General features: G+C 41.0%; 1 protein-coding gene across 2 annotated transcripts in view; it reads right to left on the reverse strand.

Moving 5' to 3' along the window:
- LOC117514608 (vascular endothelial growth factor C-like) overlaps nucleotides 1-26680 on the reverse strand; it is a 66965-nt gene that overhangs the window by 20335 nt on the left and 19950 nt on the right. The window contains exons 2-7 of one of the 2 annotated variants that reach the window (XM_034175159.1): nucleotides 19510-19738; nucleotides 15012-15193; nucleotides 10585-10715; nucleotides 10403-10512; nucleotides 10109-10243; nucleotides 2169-2370 (exon numbers count right to left, since the gene is read on the reverse strand). In XM_034175159.1, coding sequence (XP_034031050.1) covers nucleotides 2169-2370; nucleotides 10109-10243; nucleotides 10403-10512; nucleotides 10585-10715; nucleotides 15012-15193; nucleotides 19510-19738 — 989 coding nt within the window. Of the gene's footprint in view, nucleotides 1-2168; nucleotides 2371-10108; nucleotides 10244-10402; nucleotides 10516-10584; nucleotides 10716-15011; nucleotides 15194-19509; nucleotides 19739-26680 lie in introns of both variants that reach the window. The other variant, XM_034175150.1, reaches the window with a different exon arrangement.

The following is a 26680-nucleotide window of genomic DNA, read 5'->3' on the forward strand; positions in this document are numbered from 1 at the left end:
ATTTCAATCATTTTCTGATGTATCTGATAACAAACTGGAGATCCCATGTCTACCTTTGCTCCTCAAAGACTCAGTCTTTTGTGGATACTACCTTTATGCCAAATCATGATTATAAGTACCTGTTGACATCACCTGTTTGATTATTTATTTTCTAACCTTAAATTTCCTCCATCCCAATGTTTTTTTTTTTTAGTTTTTTTTTTTTGGAATGTGTTACTTGCAGGCTGGAAATGCAGGGATGGATGTATAGTACTGAAGCTGACCCCACAAAACATGAAAAGTTTGGGTTCATACTGTCTGCAATGAAATAGTAATCAAAGTAAATGTAAGAATTTCTGCACTGTCCCAGTCTTTTTCTGACTGGAGGTTGCAAAAGGAACTTGTGTTCTTGAATTGGTGCATTCTTTGTAGATTATGCAAACTTTTAAAAACTGTAACCTCATGTCAGTTTGCCCTGATTAGTAAACCTGCCCCATACTGACAAGATGGAGCTGACAGGTGTGAAAGTTCAATCTAAAGTTTTAATCAAAATCTAGTTTGTGACACTCTACTGAATTCAGAGACCGTGGGGATACTGCATCAATGGTGAAAGTATGTTCTGCTTAATTACAGCAATCTGGGTCTGACCTTGAATATGTCCAAGGTCACTCAAGGTGAAATTAGAAGTTGCATATTATAAGTCCACATATGACTTAATTGTCATGTCTAATACAGTAACCATGGGACTATCTGGCACAGTTTAAACATTATAAATGACCCAAACTTTGAAACCTGTATTGCAGCCTTCAAAATCAAATGCAATAGAACCCACATTTGACTTTTAATTCAAGTGTAATAGGAATTATGGGCATATCTGGAACTGTTTAACCACAATTAGCAATCAGTATTTGACTGACCTTGAATTTGACTTAAAGTTCAGTCAAGGGCAAATATGATGTCATGTTCTGAAAGCCAACATATGACTATGGAACTAAAACAACCTGGTATGTCATTTCAATATGTAGATATGTTTCCATTATATCACAAACCATCATACATAAAGCTCCCATAGCCATAGCTGGTACATATATATCTTTGATTCTGAACTAATCAAAGATACGAACAACATATACAATTTTGTGTTTTCTGCCATTCTGAGGCCTTTGTTGAAGGCAGATCACACTAGATACACCACAACTGACACAATTTCCCAACTCTACACCACAAGTTAGCCTGGCATAAGCAGTTTCAAAGCTGCGAAGCATATAGGAAGCTCATTTTTAACATGCAAATTTGGTAGAAAACACCGTTTTCATGATATGTGAAAAATTCACATAAATTTCCAATGGCTGTAACTTCAAAATTTTTCAAGCTACAGACCTAATATTTGGCATTTCACCTGAACACTGGAATGTGATTATCACATAAAATTGACAGAATAAAGCTGAGAGGTGACCTGGGAATTTTTTTTTTCAAAACTGGGTGATTTCAGATGGAATGACCCTGATGCTTTTGATTCATGACTTCCAAGCCTTTGAAAGTTGTCCTCCTATTTATTCGCATTGGACCAAAATTTTAATCATGATTTTGACCTCCAAGGTCAATCAAGGTCATATATGTTAGTATATTTTGAAAGATCATGTGACATATTACTTATATCTAATACTAAGTATCTGGGGCAGCACGGTGGCTTAGTGGTTTGCATTGTTGCCTCACAGCAAGAAGGTCATGTGTTCGATTCCCACCTGTGGCCTTTCTGTGTGGAGTTTGCATGTTCTCCCTGTGTCTGGAAGAGTTCTCTCCGGGTGCTCTGGCTTCCTCCCACATCCAAAGACATGCAGGTTAAGATGAGTGAGTAACTATCTGACACCATTTAACTATTCAATCAGTGTTCAAGTAACCTTGAGTTTAACCTTCAAGGTCAAAACAGATGGTATAATATGTCTTTCCTATACATGCCCACAAGTAACTATGGATCTATGAATCAGAAGTTACAAGTCATTGATTGTTCTTTGCTTCAACTAAGCAAAAGTTTTAACCTTCATTTTGACTTCCAAGGCCACTTGAGGTTACATCTGTTGGTGTATTTTGAAAGAACTGTGACTTCCTCGTCATATCTAACAGTAACCTTGGCTCTATCTGGTGCTGTTTAGCCACTCGAAGCTTCAGGCCTTCCCGCCGTTTTGTACCTGCAGGTGTTTTGGTTAAACCTTTTGCCCTGCAGCAGACACGACTGAGGAGTCTCTCTGCACTGACACAGGCAGGCATCGGGGTTGAGTGGTTGATTCCCAGGACAGTCTACATCGCACACACAGCCACACAGCTCCTCATCCCACCGCTGTCCAGACGGACACTGCTTTCCGTCTCCGTGACCTTCACACTGGCATTCACCTTCAACAAAAAACAGCAGCAGTTTAAAATCATCCATCAGCCTGGCACATGTGGCATATCAAGATGCTGATTATACAGCATAATTATTGCACAGTTGTGCCTTGGATGGCTCAAAACAAAAGCACACCAACTTAAAATGTGAGAGAAATAATCCTGTGTGCACAGAAAAAAACAATCTTGGAAAAATCTTTATCAAAACTAATGTAATTGGCATGAAGACAGTAATGACAATCTGACATTTGACCCCAGTGACCTTGACTTTCCAACAAATGCCTGAGCTTTGGCTGACTGTGCCAAGATATTTCTGGCATCCCCCTAAGTGTATGCCACGTTTAGTCTAAATCGGGTTAACCTTGACTTTTGTCAAATTGAATTTTTTTAATGGTAGTTTTGGAGCCAACCTTCATCAACATACCAAGTTTGGTAGAAATTAGCAAAAAGGACCTGGGAAGTGTAGGCACACAAACACATGACCTTGGCCTCATTTGACCCTGCTGGAACCCTAGGGTCTTATATGTGAGAGAGTATGTGCATCTGTGGACAAGATAAATAAAAATGGCTGAGCAGAGTTCCTTCAAACTTGGTGGGAACACTGCTTGGATATATACAGCTTTGATCAAACATTTACATACTCCTGTTCTTAATACCGTGTATGAAGAAAAGCTTGCACTGTGCACAATTTCTCAAATCACAGCCACATAAGCCTATAACTTCTTCTGGGTTGCGTACTTGTCTTGGTGGCTTCCCTCACTAGTTGTCTTCTTGCACAGTCACTCAGTTTTTGAGAACTGTCTCCTCCATGCAGATTTACCACAGAGTGCAATACTGTTTGTATTTCTTCATAATTGATGTAAATAAAGTCCAAGACATTCAGTGGCAGTTTTACCAGCCTCCTCCACAACCACCACAAAAGACTCCAAGCTGTCGTTGATGTTAAAGGGGGCAACACACTGTATTAACAGGAGTATGTAAACTTTTGATCAGGGTCATTTTGTTAGTTTCTATTGTCGTTATGATTTAAAAAGAGTAAACATGGTTGTTTGACAATAAATTGCTTCACACAACCAATAACCATGAGTGAAAAACAAAGGTTTTGGTGTTATCATTCATATTCTCTGAAAAATGCCCCCCCCCTGAAAATTCTGCCAGAGTATGTAAACTTTCCAGCACAACGGTATCTAGAAGTGATTGATGTGGTTAAGGGCCAAGTTCAAGCTCAAGGAAAAAGTTGTGGAAAAAAGGAAGGCAAAAAGAAAACAAAACAACTTTTTTTTGTGTGTATCTCAACAACCCAAAAACCTAGATGGATCAAATTTGGTGGAAATACTGCCTGGATATAAAACATGAAGTGATTTGATTTGGAGTAGTTTGATCAAAGGGCAAGGAAAACATGGTCCAAAAATAACATTTTTCTGAAGAGCTAAACAACCAAGAAGCCCAAATGCATCAAACATGGTGGGAATATTACTTGGATTGATACTTGGAGGTGATTAGACTTTGGAATAATTTGGTCAGAAAGCATCAAAGTCAAGAAAACATCCAAAAAAAAAAAAAAAACTCTTTTAATGATATATCTGAACAACCAAAAAGCCTAGAATCGTTGATCATCCATCTAGGCCTTAGATGGATGATCTAAAGTATATACTGATCACTAAATATTTGTGATTGATTGGTGTAAATGACAATGAAGTGACACAGACATCATATGATGAAGTCATACATCCTCAAAACAAAAACACCATTACACACATATGTATATGTACCTGCACATTTATATTGTGGTATGTAGTGCATGCAGGATGTGCATCAGACTAGTGTGCCTGAATTGAGAAAGTGGCATCAACTCAGAACATGGCACCATTTTGGTCCCAACTGCGCTGAACTACTGAATGAACCTTTAATGTTTTCAACATTTTTGTAAATGATTTAACCACATACAGCAACACATCCAGGTAAGAAACCTGATTTATGCAGCTGTAGCTCTGTAACTCCGTATCATGTAATGACGTGCGTGACAGCTTTAAAGTTCTGTTTTTAAAATACAACTCCAATTACAATTAAGTTGGGACATTGTGCAAAATGTAATTAAAAACTGAATACAGTAATTTGCAAATCCTCTTCAACCTATATTCAATTGAATACACCACAAAGACAAGATATTTAATGTTCAAACTGATAAACGTTGTTTTTGCTCGATGTACGACTTCAGTTGTTCAACAGTCCGGGGTCTCCGTTGTTGTATTTTGTGCTTCATAATGCGCCACACATTTTCAATGCGTGACAGGTCTGGACTGCAGGCAGGCCAGTCTAGTACCTGCACTCTTTTACTACGAAGCCACGCTGTTGTAACACGTGCAGAATGTGGCTTGGCATTGTCTTGCTGAAATAAGCAGGGACGCCCCTGAAAAAGACGTTGCTTGGATGGCAGCATGTGTTGCTCCAAAATCTGGATGTACCTTTCAGCATTGATGGTGCCATCACAGATGTGTAAGTTGCCCATGCCATGAGCACTAACACTCCCCCAGACCATCACAGATGCTGGCTTTTGAACTTTGCGCTGGTAACAATCTGGATGGTCTCTTTCCTCTTTTGTCCGGAGGACACAACATCCATGATTTCCAAAAACAATTTGAAATGTGGACTCATCAGACCACAGCACACTTTTCCACTTTGCGTCTGTCCATTTCAAATGAGCTCAGGCCCAGAGAAGGTGGCAGTGTTTCTGGATGTTGTTGATGTATGGCTTTCACTTTGCATGGTAGAGTTTTAACTTGCACTTGTAGATGTAGTGACGAACTGTGTTAACTGACAGTGGTTTTCTAAAGTATTCCTGAGCCCACATGGTAAGATCCTTTACACAATGATGTCGGTTTTTAATGCAGTTCCGCCTAAGGATTCGAAGGTCACGGGCATTCACTGTTGGTTTTCGGCCTTGCCGCTTACATGTAGTAAGTTCTCCAGATCCTCTGAATCTTCTGATTATATCATGGACTGTAAATGATGGAATCCCTAAATTCCTTGCAATTGAATGTTGAGAAACATTGTTCTTAAACTGTTGGACTATTTTTTCATGCAATTGTTCACAAAGTGGTGATCCTCACCCCGTCTTTGCTTGTGAACAGCTGAAACTTTTGGGGATGCTCCTTTTATACCCAATCATGAGTGTCCTCAGTTCCCAAACACTTATTGAGTGTTGTTAGAATGAAAGGTGATGTAACACAGCGGTAAACATACCACTGTCCCAGCTTTTTTGAAACGTGTTGCAGGAAAACATTTCAAAATGAGCAAATATTTGCACAAAAACAATAAAGTTTATCAGTTTGAACATGAAATATCTTGTCTTTGTGGTGTACAGTGGTCCCTCGCTATAACGCGGTTCACCTTTCGTGGCCTCGCAGTTTCGCGGATTTTTTTTTTGTGCAATTTTGCATGCTTTTTTTTTTAACAGTGCATTGTGTTCTGCGTCCTTATCAGGCGGGCCGGTCGTGACACCGGTCAGCATCATCATGATTGCTCTCACTGCCTCTGATGCGCTTTCTGCGGGCTCGGTAAATGCAGCAGCGGGCCACTCACACCGCCCTCCTGTCTGCTGTGCAGAACTGCGCCAAATCTGGCAACAGGTCCAGAGACTACGCTCACTGTTTTGATGCGGATGTTGACCACAGCCGCAGAGCTCCATGGCTACCGAGAGAGGACTTGGATTCTTTGCGGGTCCCGCATCCGTACCTCCGGAGGCAGTGAGTGAAGGGAGAGCATGCGCATTGTGTTCTGCGTGTGTCTGTTTATAATTTTCTCACCCAGAAGAAAAAAGAGAGTGTTTACACAGGAGAGAAAAGTGAAAAAATGTTAATGCCTGTTTGAGAAAAGTGTATAAAGTGTGTAGTGAGGAGTTTTAGAGCCTTAAAACATCTATAATAATTGCAAAAAATAGCGCTGACTACTTCACGGATTTCGTTTATCGCGGGTTATTTTTAGAACGTAACTCCCGCGATAAACGAGGGACCACTGTATTCAATTGAATATAGGTTGAAGAGGATTGGAAAATCATTGTATTGTGTTTTCATTTAGATTTTACACAACATCCCAACTTCACTGGAACTGGGTTTGTGAATAGTCGCGCTTTTAATCACTGCAATGACTCTGGTCCCACTTTACTCAAATCGACGAGTGTCAGAGCTGAACCTTAGTTTGTACCTCTGTTACTGTGCACGTCCAGACTGCTCGGGGTTTTTAATGGAAATACATTGCGATTGGATGGGACATTTTATCCGATGTGAGTGAAAATCCGTTGTACAAAATCTGTTATATACAGTGTTTATTACATGGAAAACTATATAAAAACTTTGGGCCTTTTTTGTCCGTGACTGCGAATCTCTGGTTTATATGATGACAGTTTGGGTGAGTTTTACTGTACATGGGACTAAACAATAAATTTACCTCTCAAAGCTTACATGCAGCCAATAACCCTTTCATAACCCTTTCATAACCGGAATATTAGCAACAACCCGTTTGTGCACGGCCATGTAAACACCCACAAAAACCCGAATATGCTCATATTCCGGTTTTTAAAAACCCGAATAAGACCCCTGGATTACTCCTTTTCTAACCCGAATATCAGGTCATATAAACGCGCATCTGGATATCTCCATAGAAAGGAACATTATTTTGTGTTCTGCGCATGTCCTATCTGCAAAGAATCTTGGTCTTTTGAGTACAGCAACTACTTGTATGTGGAGCGTGCCACACACCGGACGCCACAGGAGCAGACATAAACAGCGCATTGTGTTCTGCGTCCTTATCAGGCGGGCCGGTCGCGGCACCGGTCGGCATCACTGCGATTGCTCTCACTGACTCGAATGCGCTTACTGAGTCTGCAGGCTCGGTAAACACCGCAGAAGGCCATTCACACCACCCCCCTCTCTGCTGTGCGGAGCTGCGCCAACTCTGGCTACACTTCCAGAGACTACACTTGCTGTTTTGATGCAGAGCGCTCCGGCATTTGCGGAAAAATCCACAGCGCCGCAGGGTCTCAGTATACCGAAGCCACAGAGCTCCGTGGCCATGACTTGGATTCTTTGTGGGTCCCGCATCAGTACCACTGGAGGCAGTGAGTGAAGGGAGAGCATGCACATTGTGTTCTGTGTGTGTCTGTTTATAATCTTCTCGCCCAGAAGAAAAAAGAGAGTGTTTACACAGGAGAGAAAAGTGAGATGATGTTAATGCCTGTTTGAGAAAAGTGTACAACCCCTGGCAAAAATTATGGAATCACCAGCCTCGGAGGATGCTCATTCAGTTGTTTAATTTTGTAGAAAAAAAGCAGATCACAGACATGACACAAAACTAAAGTTATTTCAAATGGCAACTTTCTGGCTTTAAGAAACACTGTAAGAAATCAAGAAAAAAAATTGTGGCAGTCAGTAATGGTTACTTTTTTAGACCAAACAGAGGGAATAAAATATGGACTCACTCAATTCTGAGGAATAAATTATGGAATCACCCTGTACATTTTCATCCCCAAAGCTAACACCTGCATCAAATCAGATCTGCTCATTAGTCTGCATCTAAAAAGGCGTGATCACACCTTGGAGAGCTGTTGCACCAAGTGCACTGACATGAATCATGGCTCCAACACGAGAGATGTCAATTGAAACAAAGGAGAGGATTATCAAACTCTTAAAAGAGGGTAAATCATCACGCAATGTTACAAAAGATGTTGGTTGTTCACAGTCAGCTGTGTCTAAACTCTGGACCAAATACAAACAACATGGGAAGGTTGTTAAAGGCAAACATACTGGTAGATCGAGGAACACATCAAAGCGTCAAGACAGAAAACTTAAAGCAATATGTCTCAAAAATTGAAAATGCACAACAAAACAAATGAGGAACGAATAGGAGGAAACTGGAGTCAACGTCTGTGATCGAACTGTAAGAAACTGCCTAAAGGAAATGGGATTTACATACAGAAAAGCTAAACGAAAGCCATCATTAACACCTAAACAGAAAAAAACAAGGTTACAATGGGCTAAGGAAAAGCAATCGTGGACTGTGGATGACTGGATGAAAGTCATATTCAGTGATGAATCTCGAATCTGCATTGGGCAAGGTGATGATGCTGGAACTTTTGTTTGGTGCCTTTCCAATGAGATTTATAAAGATGACTGCCTGAAGAGAACTTGTAAATTTCCACAGTCATTGATGATATGGGGCTGCATGTCAGGTAAAGGCACTGGGGAGATGGCTGTCATTACATCATCAATAAATGCACAAGTTTACGTTGATATCTTGGACAATTTTCTTATCCCATCAATTGAAAGGATGTTTGGGGATGATGAAATCATTTTTCAAGATGATAATGCATCTTGCCATAGAACAAAAACTGTGAAAACATTCCTTGCAAAAAGACACATAGGGTCAATGTCATGGCCTGCAAATAGTCCGGATCTTAATCCAAATGAAAATCTTTGGTGGAAGTTGAAGAAAATGGTCCATGACAAGGCTCCAACCTGCAAAGCTGATCTGGCAACAGCAATCAGAGAAAGTTGGAGCCAGATTGATGAAGAGTACTGTTTGTCACTCATTAAGTCCATGCCTCAGAGACTGCAAGCTGTTATAAAAGCCAGAGGTGGTGCAACAAAATACTAGTGATGTGTTGGAGCGTTCTTTTGTTTTTCATGATTCCATAATTTTTTCCTCAGAATTGAGTGATTCCATATTTTTTTCCTCTGCTTGGTCTAAAAAAGTAACTGTTACTGACTGCCACAATTTTTTTTTCCTGATTTCTTATAGTGTTTCTTAAAGCCAGAAAGCTGCCATTTGAAATGACTTTAGTTTTGTGTCATGTCTGTGATCTGCTTTTTTTCTAAAAAATTAAACAACTGAATGAACATCCTCCGAGGCCGGTGATTCCATAATTTTTGCCAGGGGTTGTATAAAGTGTGTAGTGAGGGGTTTTACACAAAGCAGGATTTGCATGAACGCCAGACCAAATCAAGCACTGGTGGAAGACGTGCGTCGCTGTTTAGATGGGGATATTCCAAATGATACCAATGACCATGTACACAGGAGTCACTCTTGTCTGCTTAAGCATGTAAACGGGTTATTCCTAATGATTCAGAAACTGGAATATTGACCTTAACCTGAATATTAACGGCATGTAAACATAGTCAGTGATGTCGCTTCCATCCCACACGGCTGACTTTATTTTCCCAGTTTTTTCTTCTGTTTGGATCTGAAGGGAATCTGTACATCTTGAAGCCCTTGTTGTGTCTATTTGTACATCCAAATGCACAACAACCCGGCATTTTCAGCGAATAAATAAATAAAATAACTGGATTTCCATGCAGATAGATAAACAACAAACACTATTTTGGAAACAAGATGGCACCAGGAGTCACGTGACTAATTTTTTTTAATTTGTCCTGTTGCCACTCTCTCAATTAAAGCACTCTACATCAGACCTTTGATGCCTTTTTTTTTTCTTGTGATGTCACTTACAGACAAAGTACTTTAATAAAACACAGAGAAGTTGAGCATTAAAGTGTAAAATATGTTCTTTTTAGATGAGCACTAACTTCTTTTGAGAACTCTCTTTCTCTGTTTCTATTATTTTGTTCTTTCTTTTGATCACCCCAAAATTCCTGGCCCAGTTCTTCCAGACAATGGTTCAGGCTTTTCTGAAAAATAAATAAATAAATAAAAAGTACTGAGAGTTATTTTCAAACATCGAAAGCCTCCTTACAGGTGTTGTGATCCAGTTTCCAGCCCGGCTCACAGTTGGCCTGGGTGAGTCCGTTACGACAAACACACTCACAAGTGGACTCGTCCAAAACCCTGTTGGGTCCACACAGAGCCAGCAGCCCTGGATTTTGCACCTCTGGAACCCACATGTGGTGAGGAAGGATGAAAGAAAACAGATTTAGGCCCAGAGTTAACAGTCATGATCGAATCAATTAGTCCAACAAATGAAGCACAAAAACAGAGAGAATCATTTTTAATCTGCCATTTTTACACTTTACCTGAGGGGTTAATTTACCTGCGTCTGCGCCTGCGCCTGCATGGTCAATGGTGTCTGCAGGCACACACACACAGCTCACTGGGTCCCATAATAACCCTGCAAGACAGGAATCGTCTGGAGGCGAACACCTGCTGAGGACACAAAGCCGTTATCGCAGCAGCAGCCAGGCAAAAACCGCGGAGTCGCGACTCTCCACTCACAGGTCATCCACTGCGGCGCGTCTTATGATGGAGTGGACCGGCCGTTTGGACATGCAGTCACATGAGGTGTGGTTGACAAAGGTTACCATGACGATAGAGTTCACTGTCCTGCTCGGGGTGAATTCCACCAGCTGCACAGAGGAGAAACAAAGGTCAGCAAGGGTCGACAAGGACATAATTATATTCTCGATCCTCCCACCAGCGGTAGACCCCGAGGAGGAGTGGAGCTGATTTGGTAGAGGGAATTGATTCTTCTTGTCAAAGAGATGACTGACTAACAATACGCAGCAGACACTTTGCCCCCTGAGGAGGAGGTGAGCTGATCAGGATTGTTTGGTGAATGTATTTGCATATTAATGAGGATGAGTTATTTTTTTCTAATAGCAGTTAATTCACAGTGTTTTATGATGCTTTGCATTGAGGATGTTTGTTGACACAAATATGATTCGCTGTATATTATTCCACAATCAGTCATCCATTATCCAACCCCATCCTTAATTAAGAGCAGCAATGTGGTGCCGTATGGTAAATGTGTCTGGGTTAGGCAGCCCTCAAAAAAAATGAGAGACTGTGCAAGAAGACAACTAGTGAGGAAAGCCACCAAGACAAGCAGACAACTGTGAAGGAGTTATAGTACAGCAGATAACTGTAAGAATCATTCAAATCCGGTTACAAGCACCAAAATTTGACTGTGTATACCTTTTGGGACATATTGTAGAAAAATAACTTTAGCCATATGAATTTTCAATAGGGGGACAAGTAGGGGTCAGTTGAAGAATTGCATAGGGTCAAAATTAAAAAAATATTCCAATCATATTGAAAGTGATACCACATTGTTTATCTGATGACAATAATTCCAAAAACGTATAGTTTGGACTATCTAGAACTGAATGTTCTGGAGTTATGGGGTAAAAACAGCAAGAATGGTGACAGGTCAGTTTCAGTTTGTACAGGGGTCAAAAGTTAAAGTTGCTCCAGTTTTGGTAAAACGTGGTGCAAATTATTGGTTGAACTAATAGGATTAACAAATGGAATAGTTCTGACTGTGTTGAATGTTTGGTCTCCAAAGTAAAGGTCAAACAATGTCGACGTCCATTGGATTCTATGACGTGTGTTTTGCTTAGTTATCATGTTACCTCGTAACATGATAACTAAGCAAAACACACTGTGAAAACTATTCCTTTTTAAAATCCTACTAACTCGACCAATAATTTGCATCATGTTTTACCATCATTGGAGCAACTTTAACTTTTGACCCCTGTACAAACTGAAGGTGACCTTTGTCGCCTTGCTTGCTGTTTTTATCCCATAACTCCAGAATAATTCAGTCACAGATAGTCCAAACTAGACCTTTTTGGAATCTTTGTGATCAGACACATAATGTGGTATAGCTTTCAATATGATTGGAACATTTTTTGACCCCTATGCAGTTCTTCAATTGACCCCGACTTGGCCCACTATTGAAAATTCAAATGGCTAAAGTTATTTTTCCAAAATATGTACCAAAAGGTATACACAGTCAAACTTTGGTGCTTGTAACCGGATTTGAAGGATTCCTCTGCTGCACTATTCGAGGCCTCTGTGGCTGTGACTGGAGAAACTGTGCATCGAGCAACTTTTAACTGTCACCAATCACAGCTCCATTGTGGACTTGTGTTGAGATGAATTTCTTAATGAGAAGTGATATCTTCTCGTTTTGACTACTGCAACAGTTTGTTTTCTGATTTAAACAAAAAGGAGCTGTCCCGTCTGCAACAGGTCCAAAATTCTGCAGCAAGGCTGCTGTCTCACTCAAACAGAAGGACTCATATTTCTCCTATTTTAAAGTCTCTTCATTGGCTCCCAGTGTCTTTTCGTTTCCATTTTAAAATCCTGGTGTTGACTTTTAGAACTTTGCATGGCCAGGCTCCCTCCTACATTAGAGACCTGTTATGTCCCTACACTCCCTCTCAGAGCCTGAGGTCAGTGGATCAGAGCCTTCTGAGGGTCCCTCATACCCACTTTAAGACCAGAGGAGATCGCTCTTTCCAGGCCATTGTGCCGAGGCTCTGGATCTCCCTTTGTCTCTTTGTTCACTGGACTCTGTTGATGTTTTAAGAGCAAACTTAAAACCCATCTGTTTCTCCAGGCATTCAAACCACAGTAGTGAGAGGGCTGTTTTATGACCACTGTGTGTGTGTGTGTGTGTGTGTGTGTGTGTGTGTGTGTGTGTGTGTGTGTGTGTGTGTGTGTGTGTGTGTGTGTGTGTGTGTGTGTGTGTGTGTGTGTGTGTGTGTGTCTTAGTGTTATTTTATTGTGATGTAAATTGTATTTTTCAACAAATTTTTATTTCTGTATGCCTTTTGTGAAGCACTTTGTGAACCTCTCTTGTCTGTGAAAAGTGCTATATAAATAAACATTACTTACTACTTACTTACTATTTCAGCTACAGATTGATAGAAGGCACATGGGAGACTTGATCCTGGATTTGACTGATTTTTGTGGATCCTTCTCTTTGTCACTCCACCATGAAGCTGTTACTGGCTATACAAAAGTTGCACTGTCCACAGAGTCTCCAGTCACAGCTGCATAAGCCTATAACTCCTTCACAGTTGTCTGGCATGTCTTGGTGGCTTCCCTCACTAGTTGACTTCTTGAACGGTCCCTCAGATTTTTGAGGACTGCGTACTCCAGACAGATTTACCACACAGTACATTTCTTGTTGATTGATATAAATGAAGTCCAAGACATATTCATTGACTTGGATATCTTTGTTCATCCATCCCCTGACTTCTCCGCTGGGTGACACGGTGGATTAGTGGTTAGCACTGGTGCCTCACAGCACAAAGGTCATAGGATCATTTCCCGGCCTTTCTGTGTGGAGTTTGCATGTTCTCCCTGTGTCTGCGTGGGTTTCCTCCAGGCACTCCGGATTCCTCCCGCAATCAAAAACATGCTTATTTAGGGTCTGCTCCTTTCTCTGCCACTGACCAAGGCAGCGTCTCTACATCTGGAGTTGGTCCCCGGGTGCTGGACTGTGGCTGCCCACTGCTCCTAGTGGTTAGATTGCGTCTAACTGTCATTAGGATGGGTTAAATGCAGAGGACAAGTTTTGTTGTATGTATATGTGCAATGACAATAAAGGCTCTATTCTCTTCTCTAAAACTGGTAGTAAAAGTGATGATTTGTATTCTATTTCCTATCGGCATTGTCTCAAGGGCGCTGCAGATGGAGTCACAACCAAGTACAGAGGAAGCTGGCTGAGCTCCTTGAAGTGCACAGGCAGGATGCCAGGAGCAGGCCTCCTGTTCCAGCCAAGCAGTAAACTCCAGTTTGTCAGGTCTGTCCAGAGACGTGCCAGCCTCCCTGCACTCAGCTGCCAGGTCTGAGGACTATTCCCACTTCTGCTCATGGGCTGCCTCCAGTCCATCTTCCCGTTGGCACCGTGAGCTCCACCAACAGGACAGCTTTACTGACCACAGACCACATCACAATGTCAGTCCATGGTGATGTTGCCACAAGTTCTCTTGGATGGTAGAGTTGCTTCAGGTCTGCTATGTGACCTGGGATTAGCAGGAGCTGTGTTTGCCATTGCACCACCGCCGGGAGATGTACAGGAAAAAGGAGAGAAACATTTAGGATTGGTGGTTCCCAGCTACTGACCCTGTACCAAGGTGTTGGCCGGCCTCCTAAAGAGTAGTACACTGTGGAGAACACTAAGGCACCAGTGGAGGGGCATCAGGCAGTGATGCAGAGCAGGTCGACAAACAGCTTGTACTTCAAGTGGATATTTAGTTTGCCCAATTACTTTTGGTCTCTAAAAATGGAGGTGCTACGTATAGAAATCTCTCTAATTCCTAAATAGTAAAAGTGATATTTTTTGTTCAGCCCCTTGAATTAAAAATGAAAGTATACACTCTAAGCACAGAGGCAAAACGACAAAAACTGTGGCACTGCGGAATCGCCTATATCAAAGCCCATTACATCAAATATGTATAAGTACAGTTTAAAGCTACAGTATGTAGGATTTAGTGACATCTAGTGGTGAGGTTGCAGACTGCATTATACCCTTGCCAGTCACAATTTTGTTTCCCTTTATGTTTTCTGCTACTTTGTTAGTGGGAATTTAAAAACAAGGGTTCTCAAACTTGTTAGCCTGATCTAGCAACCAGCAGATGGTGAACAATCACTGATTCATCTTCTTTTTTCATCCCTCTTCTGGCCACACTGCAAAATGCAAAAAGCATAATTTTGGCTATAGTATCAACATGGCGGCCTCGATGAGGAGGTCCGTCCTCATGTATGTAGACATGTCATTCTAAGCTCATGAAAGCACATCAATTCATTGTTTCAGGTAATCATACATTAATGAATGCCAATAAACGCCTCTAAATCCTACACACTGTAGCTTTAAGAATGTCTGAATCACTTAAAGCGGCGCCACGTACTGTCTTGTTGACAAGCGTGTAACTTGTGTTGGTGCAATACGAGGCTTCGCTGTTGCAACAGCCCCCGCAGCGGTGCAGCGCCACACAGCGAGGGAGGTAAAGCTCGCTGGTCGACTCTTTGGCCACCTCCACACACACCTCTCTGGGCCGACAGGCGGTTCGCTTGATCTCCTCCAGGATGACTGAAAATCAAATGAACGAGACACTTTTTAATGTGGCACATTTGAAAACAGATTGGCCTGAAGTCTGTACATGTTGTGTTTCACCCCTTGTCCCTGTCTAGTGTCCTGTGTGTTGAATGTTGTAGCTTTTTGGTCGTTTTTGGTCCTTTTGCTTTGGTTTCATTCTTTTGCCATTATTGAGTTCTGCTTTAGTTTATACTCACTAGTCTTGTGTTGAATAATCTGTTTTTTAGTCAGATTCATTTGGGTTTCTTAGTAGTTTTTATCTTCGCCTTGTCTGTCATCTTGTCTGTGTGTGTATAGACATGTCTGCGTCACCTGTGTTACTCCCAATGCCAATTCTCCGGCCACGCCTATGACAGTATGGACTGGTTCCTGTTTTTGGGCTTGAATTCATTTTTTGGTAAATAAAATCACTTCTTACCTGTGTCACGTGGTTACTGCCTGCGTTTGGGGTTCTATAACTACCAATCATAACAATGTACCCTGTACTGTAATCACATCTGTGTGTCTGGCTGTCTGTGTGCACAACACAAAACATTGAGGGAAGCCACCAAGACAACCAGAACCATTAAGTTGGTTCTGTTTCTTAAATCTCTTTTTTCTTTCTTTTAATGCTTTTTCCCCCTCTTTACAGTCAATTATTCAACAGTCACAGAGTGCAACATCTGTATCTCTCATATTCTGCACTGAGTCATGCAAATTAATTATTTGTGATTCAGCATTATCACAACAAATGGTGGACTTGACATCTGATCATAAAACAGTTCTGACTTTGAGTTTGATCTTTCAAGGTCACCCAAGATCAAAAGTTATGTTACCAAGACAATGGTGATACATGATTCTTTAACCAATTTCTCAACGCGGCAATTCTGAATATCCTGATAGGACCCCTATTGGACCAAATCATTGACCTTGGCCTTTAACTTTGACTTTTAACACATTTCCTTTTCCAAGATCAGTCACTTTTCCTTGTATGACCCTCATTAATTCCACCACGTTTGGTCAAAATTAGATCAAATCTCTTCTGAGTTATTTTGTATAAACATTGACAGATGTCTTGGAAGTACATAGTACTTAGGTCATGTCTTGGTCCAATTTTGGCCATGAGTGTGGTAGTACTGTGCAGAATCTGCAATAAATATCCCCATAACCTAAAACGCTCATGGGTACCTGCTTGAAATAGTCGAGATCAAACTTATGGAAGCAGCATTCTCTGTTACCAAGTGTTACTCTAATTCCAGCTGTTTTGTCTCCTCTATGCTAAAATGCAGGACTAGAAGTCATACTGCTTTTCTTGTATAGTAGTGTTCAGAATAATAGTAGTGCTATGTGACTAAAAAGGTTAATCCAGGTTTTGAGTATATTTCTTATTGTTACATGGGAAACAAGGTACCAGTAGATTCAGTAGATTCTCACAAATCCAAGAGCATTCATGATATGCACACTTAAGACTATGAAATTGGGCTATTAGTAAAAAAAAAAAAAGTAGAAAAGGGGGTGTTCACAATAATAGTAGTGTGGCATTCAATCAGTGAGTTTGCCAATTTTGTGGAACAAACAGGTGTGAATCAGGTGTCCCCTATTTAAGGATGAAGCCAGCACCTGTTGAACATGTTTTCTCTTTGAAAGCCTGAGGAAAATGGGACGTTCAAGACATTGTTCAGAAGAACAGCGTAGTTTGATTAAAAAGTTGATTGGAGAGGGGAAAACTTATACGCAGGTGCAAAAAATTATAGGCTGTTCATCTACAATGATCTCCAATGCTTTAAAATGGACAAAAAAAAACAGAGACGCGTGGAAGAAAACGGAACACAACCATTAAAATGGATAGAAGAATAACCAGAATGGCAAAGGCTCACCCATTGATCAGCTCCAGGATGATCAAAGACAGTCTGGAGTTACCTGTAAGTGCTGTGACAGTTAGAAGACGCCTGTGTGAAGCTAATGTATTTGCAAGAATCCCCCGCAGAGTCCCTCTCTTAAATAAAACACATGTGCAGAAGAGGTTATAATTTGCCAAAGAACACATCAACTGGCCTAAAGAGAAACTAAGGAATATTTTGTGGACTGATGAGAGTAAAATTGTTCTTTTTGGGTCCAAGGGCCGCAGACAGTTTGTGAGACGACCCCCAAACTCTGAATTCAAGCCACAGTTCACAGTGAAGACAGTGAAGCATGGTGGTGCAAGCATCATGATATGGGCATGTTTCTCCTACAATGGTGTTGGGCCTGTATATCACATACCAGGTATCATGGATCAGTTTGGATATGTCAAAATACTTGAAGAGGTCATGTTGCCTTATGCTGAAGAGGACATGCCCTTGAAATGGGTGTTTCAACAAGACAATGACCCCAAGCACACTAGTAAACGAGCAAAATCTTGGTTCCAAGCCAAAAAAATTAATGCCTCGCAGATGTGAAGAAATCATGAAAAACTGTGGTTATACAACTAAATACTAGTTTAGTGATTCACAGGATTGCTAAAAAAGCAGTTTGAACATAATAGTTTTGATTTTGTAGTGTCAACAGGAGATGCTACTATTGTTGTGAATACCCCCTTTTCTACTTTTTTTTTTTTACTAATAGCCCAATTTCATAGTCTTAAGAGTGTGCATATCATGAATGCTTGGTCTTGGATTTGTGAGAATCTACTGGTACCTTGTTTCCCATGTAACAATAAGAAATATACTCAAAACCTGGATTAATCTTTTTAGTCACATAGGACTACTATTATTCTGAACACTACTGTAGGTGTTGTGAATATATTTGCATACAGTGAGTATCTAGGATCTAGTACTGTGTGGAGGTGGTAAGAAGGTAAGAAGAACAGAGTTGGAGATGAGATTCTTTTAAAGTATTTGTTAAACCAGGCATAGTTTTCCTACAGTACATGGCCCACTACCTCTCAAGTGATCTGCTGAGCGTATATTTTTTGGACTGGTTGTATCTTCTTAATTTTAATATGAATTGTCCCTATCATTTGTATTTCCTTTCTGTATTATGCTATTGTACAGTCATGAAATACCTCTGGCAGCAACAAAAGAACCCACTCATAGTTAGTAAAACTACCAGTAAAGGGACCTAGACTGGACTATGTAGTGTATATTACAATTAAGTGTGGATCGAAATAAATGGGTGGACCTGTGAAATTAAACAATAAATAAATAAATAACAGAAAGGCAAAGCCAGAGCTACTGATTGTTCTTCTAGTTTTTTAGGGATGAAATACATTTGGAAGATTAGATCACTTTGGCTTCTGTTGTTCAGTACAGGTCTGGGAGCATAAGATGGTGCCATGCATTACTTACACTACTGCATCCACCACACCACAGAATGGCCTTGGGTCCTGGATGACACCTACCCAGGCAGACAACCAGCCCATTCCCACCTCTAGACAGTAACCGTCTGTAGACCCTGGGATCCTCCACACTGAGGCACGAATGTGCTTGATCATCATGACCAAGAAACACACCACATGGCCAAAATGTTACATCTGAGTCGCCGTAAGTCATCACTCGTTTGACACAAAGTCATTCCAGCAGTGCCCAAGGATCTCCCTAAGAGAGCTAGTGCTAAAGACATCCAGTCCTCACCTTAGGTCACTTGTTAGTGTAAGTCTCTTATTCAAAGCATGGATCTTTGTCTTGATCCAGGACAATCGCAAACCCAGACACTCAAGGTATCTATTGGGCACTTCCTGAAGTTTAGCTGAGGCAATTGGACTTCTTGTTTAGCTGGGAAACAATTTGCCACTTATCTAAGTGGCTACATCAGTGGCAGATGAATGACAAAACATTTCCCAGCTAAACAAGAAAGTCTAGTTCCCTCGACCAAACTTCAAGAAGCTTCTGTTCTTCACCTGTATGACTGAGAACCTACAGAAGGTAATTATTGATTCCATAAAAATCACAGCATCCAAGAAGAAGTCAAGGTCAGTGTAACTTTCCTTCCCAACAAAGGCCACATGTTTCCACAAGGCTACCCAACATCTAGTCCATGCAAGCACTGAACAGTGAAGGAGCCAGAACATATCCCTGATGAACACCAGACTTTAATGGGAAAATTGTAATGTAAAGAAACAAGGAAGTGATCAGCTGGGGAGAGAATCTATGCATATAAATCATGAAAAAAAAAAAAAATCATCCTGCTCTGAGAAATCCTGGAAAGAGAATCCACTTTAGATTTGTTGTGCTACGAAGTGTAAACATCTAGAAACCTGACATACTGGAGTAACGTGCTGTCTTTGATGCCCTTCTGTTGCTCGTTATCTGCAGATTTTCAGTGGCATTTTAAATTAGGTTAAAAATTTCTACCTCCGAAATTCCCATCGGCTTTGTGAAGTGGCTCCTCTCTAAGCTGAGCCCACAGGTCGTCGTCATTGGTGTGAAGCGGAGGAAGCGGTGAAGAGGACGATGCATCCTGCCAGGCTTTCCTCTGCAGGCAGTGCTGAAGCAAACTGTATTCAGGGTATAAAAGCTCCAACAGCTGATCCACACTCGTCACTGTCTGCAAACTGGGCTGGTCATTTGAGAATTCCGGAGCCTGAGAGACAGCAGAGAGATGTGAGCTACAGTCAGGTCCAGAGGTATTTGGACAGTGCTGCTTCTTGTTTTATTGCCTCTGTTGAAATGAAACAAGATGTGGTGTTGCTTTTATTCAATCAACTGCTTAAGAATTACAGTCATTTTTACACAGTCTGTCCAATTTCAGAGCCAATAAGTAATTGACAAACTATATAAAGATCATTGTTAATACAAATCATTGCTTTTATAGCCAGTTTTCTTTAGACAAGTCAGGGGGCTGATACATTAGCATTCCCATGTCAATCAATATGTGTTGATTCCATTTACTTCAAAAAGTAAACGCAAACAGTATGGCACTCCATGGTAAATCTGTCTGGAGTAGGTCACTCTAAAAAACAAACAACAACAAAGAACAAGTGATCGTGGAAGAAGGAAACTAGTGAGGGAAGCCACCAAGACAACGACAGCTCTGAAGGTGTCATGGCCTTCTGTGGCTGTGAGTGGTAAAAGAGTCTACTGTGAACCTTTTTTTGTACCACCAGTCACACGTGGAGGGGAACAGAGCAAGATATTCATTACAAAAATCGAATGTAGGCTCAGGTCTCCCAGCTGATTTTTTTTATGTCTTAAAGAATATCATTACTGTGCCACACTATCATTAACCTGTAACAATCAGGATCCAAGATCCAGTAATGTGGATGAAAGGTCCACGCTTAGGATCAAAGATCAGCATGAAATGTGAGCAATCAGGATCAAAGGTCAATGCTTAGGATCAAAAAGCAAGGCTAAATGTCAGTATTCAAGTTCAAAGGTCAGTAATCAGGGTCAAAATTCAGTAATCTGGATCAAATGGGAGCAATCAGTATCAAACGTCAGTGAGCTGGATCAAATGTCAGCAATTAGCATGAAAGATTACAATCAAAGTTGAGCAATCTGGCACAAATCTCAATTTTCAGGACCAAAGTTCAGCAAAGGCCACTGCTTAAGAAGAAAGGTCAGAATCAGAATCAAAGGTCATTGATCCTGATCAAAGTTCAGAATTAACGGCAGAGGTTTGCCCTCTAAAGAGTGCACTCTAGTTAATTAATCAAGAAGGACAGTTAGGAAGTGCGAGAATAAACTCAAAACAGAAACGTGCTCCTGGATGTAATTCAAATATTGTATGTTTTTATTAGAGCCTGGACCTGTTTAAAGTGACGTTAGAGACTCAGTAACTGCTGCCTCTTTTAAAAAGGTAAACAGTGAATACCTCGCCTGTCAATGTGTCCAAACATGTTGCTGTTGGCTACTGTCAGTTATTGTGGTTACACGTGCCGTCCCACTCACACACACACACGCTGTTGCATTCAAGTGTGTATATAAACTAGAAAGTCTGTCTCATTTGACCTTTTTCATTTTTTAATTTTACTTCTGCTTAACAGCTTCTCAACTTTGTTTTCTCTCTTTGATTCTTAAAAGCAGAATGGCTCCAAATGATTGAACTGATTTTCATAAAAATGAGAAATATTACATTTTGGGACCAGTCTAGACAAGGGGACAGAAGTAGGAAATAAACTTTATGTGGTAGGGAAAAGCATTTAACTGACCTTCATCAGACAAATACATTTTGTGGTGAAGCTACCTGGAAATGGAAAAGCTGTGCATCTACAAAATCTCTGTAATTAACACCACAAAAACTACTAAACTACAGCACTGTGCTTGCAGGGCGCAAACCTCCGCCAACACTAGTTTCCAATTCCACAAATTTTTACCTTGGGAAAAAATTTTCAAGGTCAAAGTCCTGTTACAAGTGGATTTTCATAAGCTAAAATATAATACAAAATAAAGATCACAAGGGCTTTTCAATGTTAAATCAAATATCCGCTAAAAATCTGTAATACGGATCAGATGCGGATCAAACGTCTATTCATTGAGCGTGCCAGTTTGCACCTCATTGTCACAAATGACAGTGACTGAGGCACTTTTGATTGAGATATAATGCAAAATGTACACCAAATAGGCTTTTCAATCTAAAATTCAAATGTCCTGCGCCTCAATTTCAAGTATGAGAATGATCGGGGCATGTTTGATTAAGATATGATGTAAAATACAAAAAAAAAAAAAAACAATCCATAACCTCCGCCCAACTTTGTTGGTGGCGGTAACAATCAAGTGTGTGTGTGAAACTCTGTGTTCTGATTGATACAAGTGAGGATTTTGGGACAGGTTAGCATCCTGTAACATAACTTGCTGGTATTCTTTCATCAATTTATCATGAAAAGAAATTTTCAAGAAAGTTTGGGATTTTTATTTTTTTCATATGATTTTGTTTTGATGCCTATTGCAGGGTCTTGGTGACCACTAAGACCAATGTTGTTCCTTCCAAATGATGACAAAACGCATTTATTTAGGACACACTTAAAAAAAAAAACCTGCCCTGTTGCCAACACAATAGCTTTCTGTCCAGAGTCTGACCTACACAATGACTATTGGGGGTCTTGACCAAATATCAGTCAACTATTGATGTCAGGCAAATGTTCACTTTAGCTTCCTTGCACGAGTTATACAATAATTTAAGACAAAAGTTAGACACAAGGTAACTATGGCATTTATCCTTTGACCTATAATTCTGAACCTCTTAAGATAAGAAATTAAAGTGTATTCAACAAGCTGGATAGCTACATTATAATTAAGTGTTACCTTCTTGACCAAGAAGCCAACAACAACTATGGAAGGTCATCGACATTGCTTCCTTGCGCAGGATCAAGACCACCACCACAGAGCTGCCCTCACCCTGGCGCTACTACTGGTGTTCCATATCCCACCTGTAACCACATTTGGGAGTCAGTCTTTGAATTATGAAGCCACACCCTTTCTCATAAATTGTTGTGGCTGGGGTGCCTGGCGTGCCTGGCTGGCTTTTGTTTGTCTTCTGTTTTCTGTCTTTTGTTTTTCCTTCCAGGTGGCACGCGTTTAGGACTGAGTGGCTGTGTGACTGAGTTATCAGGACCTCACCCTGATCACCTGAGGCTGATCATGTGCAGCTCGTCAGGACTCACAGCTGTGGTGCATCTACATGGATTGGAGCATGGTGGCATTTAAGTCTGGAGTACACAGTGTGTATTTGCCAGAGACTCGACCTTGTGACCAGACGGGTGAGATCGTCGTCTTGAGAGCCATCTCATCATTATGGATGCAGAGAATGTCCAGGTTTGATGCCATGGTCTGTGAAAGAGGAGGGGGTGAGGTCTCACGCTCGTCAGCACACTTCCTGAGGTAGGTCAGATTTTGTGACTAACATTTGTACAGTCAGTAAATGTGGTGTCCCTCACACCTTATTATATTGAACTGTTATGTTAGTCGTTTAATCAGCTTCCACTGCAGTGATAATGTGAACGGGGTGTTCCATGCCTGCAGGGTGGGAAGCTGATTAGTGATTAAGCCAGGAAGTGTTTGCTGTTTATGTACACCTTTGAGTGGTCTCTCTGTGTGTGGAGTGTGGACTCACATGATGATTTCTTCTTTCACAGACTCGGTTTGTCGCGGCCACCTGGGGGGTGTCGGCGGGGTCCTTGGGTCTGAACTGTTTCTGGCTCTGGACCGTTTGTGCAGCCGGGAGCGCACCGTATATCCACCTCGCCAGTCCGCGCACTAATTTGTTATACTTTTGCACATCACTGTTATGTTATTAAATTTTGTTATCCTTTGTACCGTGCTCTGCTTATTTCATACTGGGTCCTTCAAACGCTGGTCGGTTCTCCGTCCTGCGTCCGACACATAACATAAATGTCTGAACAACGAGTTGCCAGTTTTCCACAAATCTAATTGGTTAATCGTGTGACAATTCAGACCGTATAATATCGAGGTAACGGTGGCAAACTATCTGACCGTTTCACATTTGAATGTATTACTCTGCGCCCTGACCAGTGTTGTGATGAGATGCCATTCCTTGAATGTCATTACTGTCCTCCGCATGCATGCGCAATATTGTAGGATGCTGAACTGCTGATTTATGCAATGAGATGCACAATTCGACAGAACACAGGTTGCATGTGCTGCAAGCTGCTAGTGCTGTTAGCTGAGAGCGAGAGAAAGTTGCCTACTGCCGCTGCCCCCGAAATAGGTGAATTTAAGCTACCATACGAAGGTATTTATGTGGATTCTGATACAGAATTAGCATTTCACATTTAATGGATTTTCACATTTGATGGATTACTCAGCGTCCTGGCCACTGTTGGAGTGACGCTGCCTCAAGGTAGGCCTCGCCGACCAAATTACCTACAGAAAAATAAACTGTGCAGATGATGGAATCGCATTAGAATGTGTCTGATGATTTGCGGCTGTTCCTCCTCTTATCGTAGAGTTGCAAATATCTGTTTTACCATAAAGCTCAATTTGCGACCGTATAACCAGCACGAACGTCCACAAATCAGACATAACAGGGTTATTCCCTAATTACAAGGTTTCTCCAGGTGCGAATATTAGAAAATATATTTTAATAAGATGACCTCTTGGGCTACACTCATACATTGACTGAATTGGTTGGCTCAGATGACAGGATCCGTTGATTTTATCTGATGTCACACTGTAGCTAGTTGCTACTTCTTAAACATTCAGAAAACATTAGCAAGATGCTACAGTCTACCCTCTTCCTTCCACATAATTTACTAGTGGTGTACCCAGGCATCTTAATTATCATGACTCCCCCCCCCACCCCAGGACCTCAGAAATTCAAATGACTTTGATTAAGCTTGAGTACATTTGATGTCAAAACAAACAAACAAATAAAGCTTTCTTAAGTTATGGCATTTTATATATATATATATATATATATATATATATATATATATATATATATATATATATATATATATATATATATATATACGAGGTCTGTTAGAAAAGTATCCGACCTTTTTATTTTTTTCAAAAACCATATGGATTTGAATCACATGTGATTGCATCAGCCAAGCTTGAACCTTCGTGCACATGCGTGAGTTTTTTCACGCCTGTCGCTTGCGTCATTCGCCTGTGAGCAGGCTTTGAGTGAGGAGTGGTCCACCCCTCTCGTCGTTTTTTTCATTGTTTAGGAATGGCTCAGAGACTGCCGCTTTGCTTGATCAAAATTTTTTCAGAAAATGTGAGGCACATCCAAGTGGACACCATTCGAGAAATTCAGATGGTTTTCTGTGAAAATTTTATGGGCTTCAGAGAGATTAAGTAGTGTTACTATCGCTTTAAGGACGGCCCACAGTGGCTGATGGTGCGCCGCGCTCTGAGAACATGTCCTGTGAGGCTTCATCACGGCGTTGCTTTGCGCCATGCGGCACCCTGTGACGCGCGAAGCCTCCGCTCCTCTTTCCATGACAAAAAACTCCTGTAACAGTGGAATGTGCCGTTCATTTCCAAACTGGACGCTGTGTTTTATCCGGGATGTCGTCTGACTAGCACAGGAATTGTGAAAAGACGTGGACATCAGCACTTTTTCGGCACATTGAGACAGACGTGCGGAGGAATTCCGCGCGTCGCGGCGGTGCCGCATGGCGCAAAGCAACGCCGTGATGAAGCCTCACAGGACATGTTCTGGCATGTCCAGGCTAATCCACAATTTCTCGGATAATCACTCGATGGAAAAAACCACCGACAGCTGTCTGAACGCCATCTCAAAGCCGTCCTGTGAGACCAACACGGAGGTGGTTTTGTCTCGCTCCATCAGCAAATCAGTCGTGTTGCGCAAAGCCTCCGCTCGGCTTTCCATGACAAAATCTCTTGTTAAAAGTGAAATGTGCCGGAAAATGGTTGATGTCCAGCTCTTGTGATAACCAGAGAAATTGCACACGATGGTCACGGATCCACACATGCCATCCATTTAGAAATGAAATGGTCGTTCAGCCTGTCGATCACAGTTCGGAGCGCGGCGCGCCAACAGCCACTGTGGGCCATCCTTAAAGCGATAGTAACACTACTTAATCTCTCTGAAGCCCATAAAATTTTCACTGAAAACCATCTGAATTTCTCAAATGGTGTCCACTTGGATGTGCCTCACATTTTCTGAAAAAATTTTGATCAAGCAAAGCGGCAGTCTCTGAGCCATTCCTAAACAATGAAAAAAAAGAGGAGAGGGCTGGACCACTCCTCACTCAAAGGCTGCTCACAGGGGAATGACGCAACCGACAGGCATGAAAAAACTCACACATGCCCACGAAGGTTCAAGCTTGGCTGATGCAATCACGTGATTCAAATTCGAAAAAAATAATAAGGTCGGATACTTTTCTAACAGACCTCGTGTATATATATATATATATATATATATATATATATATATATATATATATATATATGATAAGACTTTATTGATCTCACAGTGGAGAAATTCACGTTACTTCAGCTCTTAAAAAAAGACACACAAGATGGGTGCGAGTGGAGGAAAATGTGCATCAAACAGCGTGTGCAAGGATAGGCAATATTAATGATTCTTGTAATAATACAATAAGATAGGAGAATGAGGTAGAAATAGAATATATATATATATATATATATATATATATATATTCACAATATGTGAAGTGGAATTTAGATGCGATAAGGTGACATTAGTGCTAGGATTTGTAAACGAGTTGTCATTGCACGTGATTTCTGGACATATTGCATGTGGTTATTTCACAGTGTTATTGTACAGTCTGACAGCAGCAGGGAGGAACGACCTGTGGTATCGTTCCTTCTTGCACTGAGGGTGCCTCAGTGCATATATATATATATATATATATATATATATATATATATATAAAACCCCAATTCCCATGAAGTTGAGACATTGTGTAAAATGTAAATAAAACAGAATTCAGTGATTTGGAAATCCCCTTCAACTGATATTCAATTGAATACATATTTAATGTTCAAACTGATAAACTTTTATTGTTTACAAATATTTGCTCATTTTGAAATGGATGCCTGCAACATGTTTCAAAAAAGCTGGGACAGT

This window comes from Thalassophryne amazonica, chromosome 1, assembly GCF_902500255.1.
Source record: "Thalassophryne amazonica chromosome 1, fThaAma1.1, whole genome shotgun sequence".
In the NCBI taxonomy this organism is placed as follows: domain Eukaryota; kingdom Metazoa; phylum Chordata; class Actinopteri; order Batrachoidiformes; family Batrachoididae; genus Thalassophryne; species Thalassophryne amazonica.